The 15,213-nt window shown below is 43.7% G+C and overlaps 1 protein-coding gene across 4 annotated transcripts in view; it reads left to right on the top strand.

Annotated features, from left to right (window-relative positions):
* Positions 1 to 20: 20 nt before the first annotated feature.
* Positions 21 to 15,213, top strand: part of CUNH17orf67 (chromosome unknown C17orf67 homolog) — a 34,131-nt gene continuing 18,938 nt past the window's right edge. Inside the window, exons 1-3 of one of the 4 annotated variants that reach the window (XR_008418581.1) lie at positions 21 to 133; positions 1,376 to 1,613; positions 4,700 to 4,902. Coding sequence is in view for 3 of the 4 variants with exons in the window: in XM_053892321.1 (XP_053748296.1) it covers positions 1,576 to 1,613; positions 4,700 to 4,902; positions 11,870 to 11,970 (342 nt within the window). In the remaining variant the exon portion in view is untranslated. Of the gene's footprint in view, positions 134 to 1,375; positions 1,614 to 4,699; positions 4,903 to 10,686; positions 10,796 to 11,869; positions 11,971 to 15,213 lie in introns of those variants that run through there. The other 3 variants (XM_053892321.1, XM_019415685.2, XM_053892322.1) reach the window with 3 other exon arrangements.

Here is a 15,213-nt window from a genome sequence, read left to right as displayed (position 1 = left end):
GACTCCGAGGGCGTGGCTAAAGGAGAACGGTGGGCGGAGTAACCATTAGGTGAGGTACGTAGAGAGGATGCAGGTTTGAGCCGTGCGGGTCCATAACCCACAGTATAGGAAGTTCTAGTATGAACGGTTTACGGTAAGCTTATCTATGACCTTCAACTTCTCCCACCTCCTTCAGTGGTGGAGGTGGGAGCTGGCACAGTTTTGAGTGTTGGGAGAAAACTGGCAATTTTGAGTATTATATACTGAAAGAATGGGACAATCCAAGTAAAAAATTGGTAGATGTCACCTGAGCTAGTTGTTTATTAAACCCACACTGGCTTAGGGTGAGCCAAACACTGTGCCAGGAGCCCCAGCTGCCACAGAGTGCCAGTCCTGTTGAAACAAACCCGACAAGAAGCATTACTTTAGACCTATTAAAAAAATGGTTTACTGCACCCCTGCCTCCATCTCTGCACTTGCTAGGCACCAGGCTGAGTTTATCATTCCCATTTTTCCAGATGAGGAAAACTGAGGCGCAGAGCGGTAGACAAACATGCTTGATGGCCCATAGGCAATGTTGGGACTGAGATCCCTTCATTTTAACTTGGCCATCCAAGTTAGCTTCAATCCAAATTAAACCATCAAAGAGAGAGTGTCTCTTATTTTGTTACATCTCTAAAAACCTTGCCTCTGGGGATCTTGTTAAAATGCAGGTTCTAATTCCCTTTCTTGGGGAAGTGGGGTGAGAGCCTGCATTTCTGGCACATGGTCAAATAATGCTGATGTTGATGGTTCCTGGGCTGCATTTTGAGTAGGGATCTAAAGTGTTTAATCATCTGGATTATAAAGATTGGTGGCAGACTGTGGTGAAGTGAGAAGACTGTGTGGCTTGGATCAGATGGATCCTGGCCATACACATCTGTGAATCCTATTGGAAGCAGAGCCCTTAAGTTAGTTTCGATTTGAAAACGTAACAAAGGATATACTTTAAAAAATTGAGGGGTTTAAAAAAATTCCCACTATAGAACATTTGGAAAATGTAGAAAAGTAAAAAGAGGAAGAAAATTATCCGTCTCTCACCCCGAAGACGACCTGTATTTGAACACCGAGGCATATTTTTTCATTATTTTCTATGGAAACTGTGGTTTATTTTGTTCTGCACATAATTTTGATTATATTCTCCGTCTGGCTATTTTTTTTCATTTACAAAATAACTTTTCCACGTTTCTATGAATTTGTATATAACGGTTGCATAGTATTCCATTCTATGGAGATAGTTCACAGTTGTGAGCTTACTTCTGTTTTTGGCCATTTGTCTCTAATATTTATATTATATTTATATTTGTCTCTAATGATATATAATGTTTGTATATGATTTATCATTCTCATTTTCCAGACGAAGAAAACTTGCTTGATGTCATACAACCAGTAGTCAACCGAGTTGGGGCCTTGACTTCAGTTAGTCGGATGCCAAAGCCTACCATGCTCTGAAGCCAGGCAGGTGGCTCAAGATGTGGTCTTTTGACCGCCTACATCAGCATCATGGAAGAATGTGGATTCCCAGGTCTTGACTAGGTCTCTCCAATCAGAATTACAATGGAGCTGAGATTCTGCCTGCTTAACAAGTTCCCCAGGTGATCCTTTTATTTTCTTATTCAAACTTTTTTGGGGGGGTTTAATTGTGAAATATATCACATGTTCAAAATATCTAATGAAACATATAAGCACATATACGCAGTTAAACATACGTGCAGTTAAAAACAATAATAGAATAAATACCTGTGTAACCCACCACACAGGTTGACGTATTGAACATTCGGAGCCTCTCCTGTGCCCACCTGATTGCTAGCCTCATCAGGAAACAACTACTCCCCTAATCTGTATATCCTTCATTCCCTTGCTTTTCTTTATAATTCTACCATCCCTAAAGTAGTCCCCGCCCCCCCCCCCCCCCCAATATAGTTCTGTTTTGAAAAACAAGCCCAAACCTGGTCCTGAGGAGATGAGCTGAGTAGAGTCTGGGGCAGAGTCTGAATCCAGCTTCCCCGAGGAGATCCCCACCACCCCCGGGGACATCAGAGAGCATGGTCTTGGGAAGATTGCTAATCACAGTGAGGACAACTGAACAGGGCTGTAGTTTGAACATCAGGCAAAAATCTGGCTGGGAGAGGGGCTGTTTTCCATGTTTCCTTCTTAGCTGCTTAGGACTTCCTTCAGATTCTTAGCACCTTGCTCAGGGAGAAAGGAGTATTCAGCTGATCCAGGAAAAACGCATAGGGCTGGGGGAGCAGGAACCTTGTCAGCTCGTGGTCATCAAAGTATAAATAAATAAGAACCTGGCTCACCCAGACAGTCTGTCCTCAGTGTGTCTTCGGTTGTGATGTAGATCACACCTTGTGCCAAACTGGACTGCCTGCCCTCTGCATCGGAGCACAGGGGTCATCTTGGGATTTCCCTTCACCACTCTTCTGTTTGTACCTTCTGTTCTCTGGGTCCTGGCACTTGGCCTTTCTTGGTGAATTCTCTTGTCTTTCTGGAGCTCACCCATCAGTACCTTTAGGAACAAAGGTACATGGGAGGTATTGTTTTGAGTCCTTGGATGTCTACAGATACCCTTATTCCACCTTCCATACCTGATTATTTTTCTGGGTATAGAATTCAGAGTTGGAAATGATTTCCCTTCACAACATTGAAGACATGGGTCCATTTCTGCTTGCTTTTAATGTTGCTGTAGAGATGTCTGACGCTATGCTTATTCCTGATCCCTTGAATGGGACTTGTTTGTGCTTCCTGGAAACTTGGGAGAATCTTCTCTTTTTCTCTAGTGTTCTGAAATTTCACAGACAAGTGCCCGGTGTGAGTCTGTTTTCATCTATTTTGCCAGGTTTGCTGGGTGCTTTCAGTCTAGCAGCTCATGTCCTTTGGTTCCAGAATTACTTTGTTCATTTCCTCCTCTCTATTTTCTGTGATCTCCTTTTTTAAAAAAAAAGTTCATTTATTTATTTTGAGAGAGAGAGAGAGAAAGAGAGCGCATGCACAGGAGAGGGACAGAGAGAGGGAGAGGGACAGAATCCCAAGCAGAATCCAGCATCACAGATCCCGATGTGGGGCTCGAACTCAGAACCGTGAGATCATGCCCTGAGCCGAAATCAAGAGTTGCATGCCCAACCAACTGAGACACCCAAGTGCCCCTATGATCTCTTTTTAAAAACTTCTCTTATTTAGATGTTGAAACTACTAGAATGTCCTCTTTCTCTCTATTTTTTAAAATAGACTTTATTTTTTAGAGCAGATTTAGGTTCACAGCAAAATGGAGTAGAAAGTACAGAGATTTCAGGTATTCCCATGTCCCCACACAGGCAGAGCTTCCCCCCACTGTCAGCATCTCCCACCAGAGTGGTGCATTTGTTACCAACGATGAACCTCCATTAACACACCATCATCCCCTCAAAGTCCCTAGTTTGCATTAGGCCTCACTCTTGGTGGGGCAAATTCTGTGGGTTTGGACAAATGTATAATGACATGTACCCACAATTACAGCATCATACAGAATAGTTTCACTGCCCTAAAAATTCTCCGTGTTCTGCCTGTTGATTCCCACCCCTCCCCCAATCCCCAGCCCCTTGTAACCACCGATCTTTTTACCATTTCCATAGCTTTGCTCTTTCTAGAATATCATATTGTTGGAATCATATCATATGTAGCCCTTTTGGATTGACTTTTCTTAATTTAGTAATAGGCATTTAAGATTCCTTTGTTTTCATGGCTTGATAGCTCATTTCTTTTTAGTGCTGAATAGTATTACATTGTCTGGAATATTACTTATCAGTTCATTTATCCATTCACATACTGGAGGACATCTGGTTGATTCCAAGATTCGGCGATTATGAATAAGGGACTATCGACCTCTGTGTGCAGGTTTTTGTGTGGACATAAGTTTTCAACTCATCTGGATAAATGTCCTCTCTTTAAAAATATTTTTTCTCCCTTGCTTTGTTGTTGTTATTTTTTTAAACCTCCCTCCTCCTCTCTCAGTATCTCTCTCTCTCTCTCTCTCTCTCTCTGTCTGTCTCTCTCTCTCTGTTTGGCTCTATTTTTCTAAAATAGATATTTTCTAAAATAGCTATTTCCATTTTCTAAAATAGCTATTTCCATAGCTTTATCTTTGGATCTTTTTTAATTTCTAAGAACTTCTTTTTTGTTGTTGATTCGATTTTGGAATATTCCTTTTTTCCCCCCAACTTCTTGTTCTTGTTTCATGAGAGCAAAAATATCCTCTGAGAATTCAGAGGATAGTGTTGGATAGTTTTCTTCCCCTTCTCTCCGTGCATAGTCTCTGATGGCCCCAAGTTGCTTTTCCCTTTGGTTTCCTTTGTCTTCATCTTCTATGTGAGAGGCTTTCACAGATGTTGGATGATTCTTAGCCGCTTAAGGTTAGGGAATCCGGGCTAGAGTGTCTCTTAGTCTCTCTGAAGCTTATCATCCCAACTGAGATCCCACAGAGAAAAACAACACAGATTTCAGGATCTCTTCCCCAGAAGAATCAAACTTTTCTCTCCCAGTTGAAGGCCTAGCACTTTTCCTGAATGAAGTGTAATATGACAGCAGCCTTAGAAGTGGTTTCACAAATTATTTGGTCCATGTTCCACTCCCCTAGTGTGTTTATTTGTACCACCGTACGTTCCCACACTTTGCCAGTACCCCTGTCATTCCTGTTTAGGTTGGAGAGAAGCCTGGCCCTGGCCATCAGGAATCTGATGCTGACCTTGGCTGTCCTTACCTATTGGGCAGATGTATGCTGGGCCAATGTCCTGGACCCAGCACAGAAATTACAGCCTACTTGTGGAAGCCTGCAGCAGGCCAGAAAGGCTCCTGTCCAAGGCCAAACCATCTTGCCATTGTATTATTGCTCCAAACAGGAAGGTATGTGTTTGTGTAGAAGTCCTGAGGATATGAGAAGGGAAGCCAAGGGCACAGGGTGTGGAGATGGAGGGGGAATCAACTCCTATTGAAAAGGGGCCGTGTTTTCTTTTCTAATAAAGATGGATTTTTATTTCAACAATATATAGAATTATATATCTTAATATGTGCTTGATTAATCTCTATGTTATTTGGCCATTCAAAACATTTTTTATGGACTTTCTATCGTGTGTCTGAGAATGGGGTGGGTGTGTGTATGCAAATATAAGCAAAGATGATTCACAAATCATCTTTCACGGATGAGAAGAAGGAATGGTAAGAATAGTGACAACACCAACAGTGGTTTCCAAGTATTAGATCCTTGCAATATCTGTCAAGTACCTTACATACACTTTCTCTTTTAAGTCTCAAAACAGGGGCACCTGGGTGGCTCAGTCGGTTGAGCATCTGACTTCGGCTCAGGTCATGATCTCACAGCTCTTGAATTCGAGCCCCGCGTCAGGCTCTGTGCTCACAGCTCAGAGCCTGGAGCCTGCTTCAGATTCTGTGTCTCTCTTTCTGTCTGCCCCACTCCCACTTGTGCTCTGTCTCTCAAAAATGAATAAACGTTAAAAAATTTTTTTAAGTCTCAAAACACCTTAAGAGGAAAGTTATATTGTAATTATTATTCTTTTCTTATAAATGAAAAAGCAGTCATTTGGACAGTTAAGAAATCTGCCCAGTTACAGCTTCAGTGTGACCTAGGTACTAAGTTTCAGAGCTAGGATTCAAGCTCAGGTTTATTGATGGCTCTGTGCTCCACAATCTTGACCATTATATCACATGGCCTACCCAGTAGATATTCATTCACTTTTGAGTGAAGCTTCCGGCAGGACCCTGTGATTAGCTTAGACCCAATAGCACCCAGTTATGGACATACTACCCATCTCATAAGAACCCCTTGTGTTGGTTAGCTGTTGTCAGAGTGATGCTGTGTAACAAACCACTCCTAGACTCAGTGGCTTAAAATAACAATCATGTAATCTTAAGGATCTGCAGGTTATGGGCAACTGTACTTCATGCTGTGGTGGCTGGAAACTAGGTGGGGCTAGGTTGAGTGAATCTACTGCAAGCTGTGGATCTTTGTAGGCTGAGCTCCTTGCTCGGGTACATCTGAGTTAATTTTGAGACCAAGGTGCGGGGGCGGCTATCTGGAGGAAGCTCTTTTTTGTAGCAATGGCAGCAATGCAAGAGGGCACAACTACCTGCACAAACACACTGCATATACCTTTGTCTGTGTTGTGTCTGATACCATCCCATTGTCTGAAGCAAGTCTCTTGGTTGAGCCCGAGGTCAAAGGGCGGGACTTCAAGGTCATATGGCAAAGAGCATGCATATGTGGTGGTGGTGAAGAATTGGTGCTAATGATTTAACCCACCACACCTGCCCAAACCTGACATCTGCCTGCACAGTGTGCCTGTATATTAACATGTATATTGTTCATGTACAGCTTACAGAGTTACTACTATAAAAGTTATAGAAGAATTATACACCATAAAAATATAGAATTTATAGTCTAGTGGGGAAGGTAGACAAAAAAAAAAAGAAAACAACTACAAAAAGGAATATTAGAAAATATTTAATTGACTCTGGGCCTAAAGAATGTGGACACATTATAATTCTCTTGGGACAGATTCAGCATCTTTCTATTTTATTTATTTATTTATTTATTTATTTATTTATTTATTTATTTATAAAGATGTGCCCTTGTCCCTGAAGTTTCTTTAGCTGACAGAATTTGAAATCACTGTCTTATCCTTTTTAGAGAATATCTGGTGGGATGATGTTGGAGCTTGATGGTGTCAGGTTTTTCAGATCTTTAAACATCAGTGTAGTTTGAGAATTCCTTTTATTTTTTGTTTTTTAAAGATTTTATTATTAAGTAATCTCTACACCCAAAGTGGGGCTCGAACCCACAACTCTGAGATCAAAAGAATTGCACGCCCTACTGATTGAACCATCCAGGTGCTCCGAGAATTCCTTTTAAGAAGAGGGAAGCCGACACAAATATCAGCTGTGTTCGGATGCCTTGAATATGGGTGGTAGCATTCTTCCTGTTGGTAGTTGGTAATGCAGAATTTCTAGGCCTCAGCATCTAATGAAGACCTTCAGATTGATTCAGATCCTAGGAAAATAGTCTGAGGCACTGCAGCAACATCTCTCTCCATCTCCAGTGGATTCTCTGGTATTCCTGGCAGCTTCTAGAATAGTTAACCTTGGTGGCCTTGTTTCTTTCCCCTGACCTTGGATGTCCCTGGTTCTGCTCTCTAGTCTGCCACCTTGTGGAGCTTTTGGGAATTGCACCTTCAACTGAGAGCCCTGCAGATTCACCTGATTAAATTAAAAAAAAAAACGCAAAAAAACCCACGTTTATGTATTTTTGACAAAGAGACAGAGAGTGAGCAGGGGAGGGTCAGAGAGAGAGGGAGACACAGAATTCAAAGCAGGCTCCAGTCTCTGAGCCGTCAACGCAGAGCCCAACATGGGGCTCAAACCCTCAAACTGAGAGATCATGACCTGAGCCCAAGTCAAACGCTTAACTGACTGAGCCACCCAGGCACACCCAGATTCACCTGATTGATCTGGCTTCTGCTTTCCCTGGGAATAAGGATAGGTAGTAGAAAAGAATTCTCCTCACTAGAGTGACGCTCACTACAAAGTGACCTTGCTCTTTTGGTTTTCCTATAGTTCCCCTTTTGGAACAATATGGGCACTGGCCCAGCCATAACAGCTGAAGAACGCTCTCCACCTGAAACCTTGAACCAATATGCCAGGGGAAGGGTGGGGGAGAACAGGTCCCTGACTTTCTCTAGTAGCACCTTTCCAGTCCACCAGAGGATCCTTTTTTCTTTTTTTTTAATTACAAAAGTAATACATGCTTCCTTAGAGCTTATAGTCCAGCGGAAAGAGACAGATTTTTAAAAGTAAACAAGTCCAGTATTTACACACTATGGTGTGTGCTAGGAGATGGAGTGTGATGGTAGTGGTGGGGAGTGGGCAGGGAACCTTCCTCAGGTTGGTGAAGGCAGGCTTGCGTGAGCAAGAGAACTTACAAATCAAAGCCTGAAGGATGAGAAGGATCCAGTCGTTAAAAGTGTGAGGAAAAGTATGTGCAAACGTCCTGAGGTGGGAAGAGTTTGTTAAGTAGAAAGTAACCACGCGTGGCTGGATTGCAGTAAGCTAGAGGGGTGTGGTTAGAGTAGGGCTGGAAAGAGCGGCAGGCAGAGATACCACAGGGTCCTGTAGTGCATGGTAAGGATTCTGATTTTGTTCTCGGTCCAGTGAGAAGATAAGAAAGGTTTCTTAGGCAGGGAAGTGGTGAGGTCCATTTCCTATTTTATATTTCTATTTTAAGAAGACCATCCTTGCTGCTGCATGGAGAATGCATCAAAGTGAACAGGAGGGGAGGTTGGGAGACTAGTTGGGAGCCTGGTGCCAGAAGCTGGGGGAAGAGTAACAGTAGCCTAGACTCAGGTGGTGGCCAGAGAGAAGGAAGGATCTAGACCCATGCCATCCAATATGGTAGCCACCAGCCACATTTGGCTACTGAGCACTTGAAATGCATGAACTTTTACATAAAATATATACTGTAGTTTGAAGACTTGGTGCAAAAAACCTCAGAAAATATCTCATCATTTGCTTAGTTTTATTACGTATCGACATAATAATATTTTGGGTATTCATGATACATAAAATAGAATATAAAAAAATTTCATTTTTGGGGGGCACCTGGGTGGCTCAGTTGGTTGAGTGTCTGACTTCGGCTCAGGTTATGATCTCGCGGTTTGTGGGTTCGAGCCCTGCATCGGGCTCTGTGCTGACAGCTTGGAGCCTGGAGCCTGCTTCAGATTCTGTGTCTCCTCCTCTCTCTGCCTCTCCCCTGCTCATGCTCTGTCTCTCTCTGTCTCTCAATAATAAATAAACATTAAAAAAATTAAAAAAAAAATTTTTTTACTTAAAAAATGTGGCTACTAGAAAAATTTTAATCATGTATGCAGCTTGCATCTGTGGCTCACATCATATTTTTATCAGACACTCCTGATATGGACAAAAGTTACTGAATTAAAAAAATACTTTCGTAGTAAATTTACATTGGACACATTAGAAATTTCTGGCTGGGTATACATTTTCTTTTTCTGGTCCACTGAAAGTATTTATTTGATAAAACAATACGGTTAGTGTTCGATTCAACCACAAGAGCAAAAGCAACGACAGATTTGACAATGCACATAAAAAACCACAAGGTACATAATGTGACAAATATCTATTTCTAAAATAATGCTCCTAAAATTCCTCAGTTACTGAAAACTGCATAAAAACGGAAGGACGTTAATAGCAACCGAGAGCATAAAACTGAAGATCAAATTCTGAGCAACTTTGCTGACAATGCATGATTTTTTCCTCTTGTTTACAATTTGTTCAAACTGTCCTTATACCAGCAGAGTGGATAGAACATTCAGGTTCAATATCAGTTGCACAACATTAGCATCAATTCGGACAACTACAGAGAGAACATTGTTTTCCTCTGAGCTGGGCAAAGTGACCACAGAAACAGCAGATCATTTCTCTGACTCGAGAATCTCATCCCCGTAAATGCCGCATATCTTCCAGACATTTTAAAGAATCTATTTAATAATTTCTTTATGTAATATTTACAGATGATTTGAATTTAAAAGAACTTCAGATTACTGAGATTTTATTGTCTTTGTAAAAGTAACCTTGAGTCTGAAATGGGCTGCTTACCCTTCTAATGGGCAGCAAATTGCAGGAGGCCCTTTTGGGCATAATGGGAAGAGCAGTAGCCTTTGAAGAGAGGAGAATTTGGCTCTACATCAGCATCCATAGTCTGTGAACTTGGATATGGTTTCACCTCTCCAAACCTCACTTCCTTATTTTTTTTTTAACATTTGTTTATTTATTTTGAGAGAGATAGAGAGCAAGTGGGGGAAAGGCAGAGAGAGAGAGAGAGCGAGGGAGAGAGAGAATCCCAAACAGGGCTCGAACTCTCGAATGGTGAGACCATGACCTGAGCTGAAATCAAGAGTCAGTCTCTACTGACTGAGCCACCCAGGCGGCCCTCACTTCCTTATTTGTAAAATGGATATGGTGCTAGCTGCTGCTTATCCTTCATCTTTAATCACGACCACAAGGTAGGGACTGTTCCTCCTTTGTACAGGGGGGGAGACCAAAGTTCAGAAAGGGTAAGTGATTTACCGAAGGTTACGTTGCTAGAAAGAGGTGAAGCTAGGACACGAACCCTGGGTGTTCTGGCTCTGAAGTCAGCTGAAAAAAACATTTTCCCCTTTACTACGCTCCTTGCAAATTTCCCTACCTACCTCTGAAACTATTAGGAAGGTCAAACCTAATTAGTGAATGGGCTTTGGAGAGATGTCATACAATGTGCAAATGTAAGAGACGGTTAATGAAAGAGATGAAAACAGGAGCAAAAACAGACACTCACAAACCAGTGTATGATGTAGCTGCGTCTGTTTAAATGAAGTCAATATCACATGTTGCTTTCTCCAATTCATGCTCTGAAAGTCACATCACAGAGGGGTGATTTCCTTGCTCAGGATGAAAATTTATAGGGATTCGGAGGAAAAGTTTAGTGGTCATACTAAAAACTCAGAGTCAGATGCACTTAACATCATACCGTAAGTGTAGTTAGAGCATAAACAAGTGTGTGGGGGGGTGAGGGGATGGGGGAAGTGGGGTTGGGGGGGCGGAAGTGCTTCCTTTAAGTAGGCTGGCCCATTCAGGGGCGTTCATTCTGCAAGAGGCTGAGAGCGGAACAAAGACAGGATGAAGAAGCTATTTGTGCTTGTCCTCTGCCTCACCTTACTGACTTGCTTCTCAGGTGAGCGTGAACTCTGAAAACAGCCGTTTCTATGCTGACATGACAAGCTGGGATCAGTCTATTTTATATTTGTAAAATATTTTTTTCATTTCAAAGAATATGTAATATATAATAATTCAGTGCTCTTTTTTTCCTCCCTAAGAGCAGGCTCCCAGAATTGCTATCATTAGGGATAATTATTTTTCAGTCTTTATTTTTAAATTTTTTATTATTTTTTAAAAGTTTTATTTATTTAAATAATCTGTGCACCGATGTGGGGTTGAACTAATAACTCAGAGATCAAGAGTTGCATGCTCTACTGACTGAGCCAGCCAGGTGCCCCTATTTTATTAATCTTTAAATGTATTTGAATATTAATTCTCAGAAATGCTGATAAATCTTCAACTATACTGTCTTTTAGACTTCATATGACATCATCAAAACTTGACAGACTTTTATTTGATATCATTTGGAGTTCGTGCGTGATTATCAAAACTTAATATAATTTTATCATGATACCTTCTTTGAGAGATCATGTGTGATTATCAACTTTAACACAGTCTTGTTCTCACGGAGAATCTTCCAGTAACAACTTTTAGCTGATTTAGTGTTTTGGGGATTAGAAAAAAAAAGAAAAACCATCAAAGCAAAACTAAGGGACAAGAAACACATTGACCAGAGAACTGAAGAAAATGTGTTTTAAAAAACTTACTCAGGGGCGTCTGGCTGTCTCAGTTGGTGGAACATGCGACTCTTAGTCTCGGAGTTGTGAGTTCGAAAGATTACTTAAAAAAAAAACAAAAAAGAAAAAGAAAAAAAAATCCCGTATTCATTAAATTAGCACCCACTTTTAAAGAAATGCACCGTTGCAATAGGTAACTATGTTTATGTTGTGCAGCTTTGGCTCTGAGTTAGAAACAATTTAGAATTCTCCTCGGAGCTCTCTGGAATGCCACGTCCTTTGGGACAGGTCCCCGTGAAAGCGCTTTTGTGTTTGACCGAAATCGAACTTGCAAATCCTTCGCCTTGGACTGTGAGATGGTGCACGAGCTCCTGTTGCGAGAGTCCCGAAGGCCCCTTCCTGACTTTTTTCAGGGGCCTCTCCGATTCTGATGGAAAAGGAGGCCAAGCAGCTCCTGAGATCCCGACGGCAGGACAGGCCGAGCAAACCCGGGTTCCCTGATGAGCCCATGCGGGTGAGTGCTGGGCTCCCGACTATTGGAAGGGAAAGTGTGATCGCTTGAATGCTCATTCACTATGAAACCCAGCCAGGTGCTGGCCCCACTCCAGCGTGGGCCACTAGACGGAGGTTCTGCCGGGTCTCAGGTGTCAGGTGACCTCAACCTTTTACTCTCCCCTTTTCTCCCCCGGAGGCTCGAGCCCCACACACCTACTATGCACACGATATTTCAAATGGAAACAGTGTGGCCGATGGCCAGAGTCCCAGGATCCCCTGTGGGCTGCCGGATGCCACCCCCGAGCCGGATGTCAGGGCCCTGTGTCCTGGGACTGGGGCCAACCCCCTCTTCCTCCTCTTCCCTGGGGATCCCAGCAAGCTGGACCAGCATCCTTGGCCAGCGATGCTCTGTCTGGTCAGGCAGAGTCTGTGCCCTGTGGCCTGTGGGGGCTCTGCCCTAACCTCGTGACTCTGAGTTTGGTCTTTAGTCTCTGTCCTGCCCTGTGGGTTTGTGGCGGCCACCTGCCTTGTGTTTCTGAACCAGGGCACCCTTCCCTGCCTTCATTTTGTGACTTGTGGTGGGTGATATTAGACACTGCCCTAGTGGCCCCGGGCCTGGCTTGTCTCCCCATCCTGTGGCTGAAGTACTAACATTCCTGTTTTTTTTTTTTTTAAATCAGAATTAGTTCATTTAAAAGTCTCTTATTGAGATGCAGGATTGCACATTGCTGAGGAGTGCTGGCTCTGGGGCACACCGTCTGGGCTTTTCTCCCCATTTTCTAACTGTGCAAACTGGGGAAGGTTTCTTCATGTTTCTGTACCTCTGTACTGTCAGCTATAAAATGGGGTTGACAATAAATATTACCACTTACATTCCTATAATATTATTATAAATAATGACAGAAAATAGCTACTTTATAAGGATAAAGTAATTCCTAATAAGGCACTTATAACAGTACTTAGCAAACAGTGACTACTCCTTTGAATATTAAGTATCAGGGACCAGCAAGGTGCTGACGCTGCAGGCTGTAGTTGCCTGGATTTCTGCTCAGAAGTTGGGAGCAGACACAGAGAAGCTGGCAAATTGCTATTGTACAGAGTGGCTTAGAAACAAATCAAGAACTTCAGGATGTCAAGGGTAGATGTGGCTTCCCTCCCTCCCTCCCTTCCTCCCTCACTTCCTTCCTTCCTTCCTTCCTTCTTTCCTTCCTTCCTCCCTCCCTCTTTTCCTCCCTCCCTTCCTCCCTCCTCCTTCCTCTCTCCCTTCCTCCTTCCCTCTCTTCTTTCCTTCCTTCCTTCCTCCCTCTTTTCCTTCCTCCCTTCCTCCCTCCTCCTTCCTCTCTCCCTTCCTCCTTCCCTCTCTTCTTTCCTTCCTTCCTTCCTCCCTCTTTTCCTTCCTCCCTTCCTCTCTTCCTCCCTCTCTTCATCCCTTCCTCCCTCTCTGTATGTCAGATGTGGCTTGGAATATCTAAGTGCAGGGTGGAGGGGAATTGGGAGGTGGGCAGGAGCAAGATCAAAAAGGGTTGGAGTACCTTGGACTTTATCTTGTGTTCAGTGGAGGACAATGGGAGTTTTTAAATGGGGGAATGCAGACTGGAGCTTTAGATAGACAGTTTGAGAAGCAGTTAGAAGAGAAGAGGCCCAGGATTGACATGTGGGGACATCGACGCTCAGGGGTGGGCAGAGGAAGAGGGGCTCCAAGAAGCTAAGAAGGAATATGGGGAGATATTGGGGAACCCAAGAGAGTGTGGGGAGCAGGACGTCTGGCTTGAGGCCCCTGGGGGCTCTAACTGGCCCCTTGTGCTTTTGGCACGATGTCTGGAGGGCTTCCCCCCGGGGGAAGGCTGGTTCGCAGGGCTCCGAAGGAGCTGCTCCCCTCCAAGTGGTCAGGGGACAGGCTCTAATCAACAGCGGAGTTGGCCACTGGGCGTTTTCTCTGCCAGCATCTGCCCCTGGCTCCTCTGAGCTCTGACTTCACAGGGGCTGAAGGGTCTTAGGCCCTGGGCAACAGGTGAGTTTGGACTGTTGCAGCAGGTGGGCTTGGACCATAGCAGATCAGCTTCCTGCCTCCCGTGCCCCTCCCGTGCCAGCCTTCATGCCATGCTAGACTTGTGTCCCCAAACACGGCCTGATGTGGTCCTTCCCTGGCCAGAACTTCTGAGAGCTCCTTCTCTGACCATTTCCCTTCTCCTGGCCTCTGGTCACCACTGGTCTTCACCTGTGACAACCTTCAGCTTGCTTCCAATTTTGTGATTTTACTGAATATCTGGCTTTTTAAAAAATTTGTTCTGTTTTGGTCTTTTTTTAAAATGTATGTATGTGTGTTTATTGGCTTATTTATTTATTTATTTATTTAGGGAGAGAGAGAGGGAGGGGCAGAGAGAGAGGGAGACACAGAATCTGAAGCAGGCTCCAGGCTCTGAGTTGTCAGCACAGAGCCCCATGCGGGGCTCGAACTCAGGAACCATGCGTTCATGATCTGAGCCGAAGTCGGACACTTAACTGACTGAACCACCCAGGCGCCCCTTGGTCATCTTTTATAGGCTGATGACCAAGGCTGTTGACTCCTCTTAATTGCCTTGAACCTATCGGATCTAGTTTCTGTGTGATTCTCTCTGGCCTCAGAACCCACCGCTGACCCCACCAACGATTTCCCATTCATCCTGCGTACAGCCCAGCCCTGCATGCCTGTCACCAAGACACTGATCCCATTGTCCAGAATCCTCTCTGCCACTCAGCCAAATTTGGAAAAGTGCTCATGGGATCTACCGTTGAAATGGGAAATAAACATGCAATAAATGATTTGGTGGCTAGTCTGCATCGGTAGTTCTCATCCAGGGGTGATTTTGCTCCCCCAGCCCCAGGGGCATCTGGCAGTGTCTGGAGGCATTTTGGGGGCAGGAGGAGGGACAGTTTGCTCTTGGCATCTAATGGGTTAAGGCCGGGAATGCTGCTAAACATCGTATAATGCACAGGGCAGCTCCCATAGCAGAGAATAATCTTGCCTAAAATGCCAACAGCACTGAGGGTAAGGGACCCTGGCTACACCATGCTGAACAGTCTCCTTTTTTCCCCCAACCTTTCTCATTCTGTGTCACTTTGTGTGTCTCTTGCACTGTCATTCACTGTTGTATTGTACTATATTATATTGCATTACCCTCACGCAGAACCAGCTGAATCAACAAGCAGTTTCTGCTATCACATCTTTCTAGGAATGTGATTCTGAACCATGGCTGCATACGCTGGAACCAACTGCGGAAGT

The sequence above is a fragment of the Panthera pardus genome, unplaced genomic scaffold, assembly GCF_024362965.1.
Source record: "Panthera pardus isolate Hobbes unplaced genomic scaffold, ASM2436296v1 HiC_scaffold_3, whole genome shotgun sequence".
NCBI classification, from domain to species: Eukaryota; Metazoa; Chordata; class Mammalia; order Carnivora; family Felidae; genus Panthera; species Panthera pardus.
Note: the sequence above shows the minus strand (reverse complement) of the source record. Positions and strands in the feature narration are given on the sequence as shown.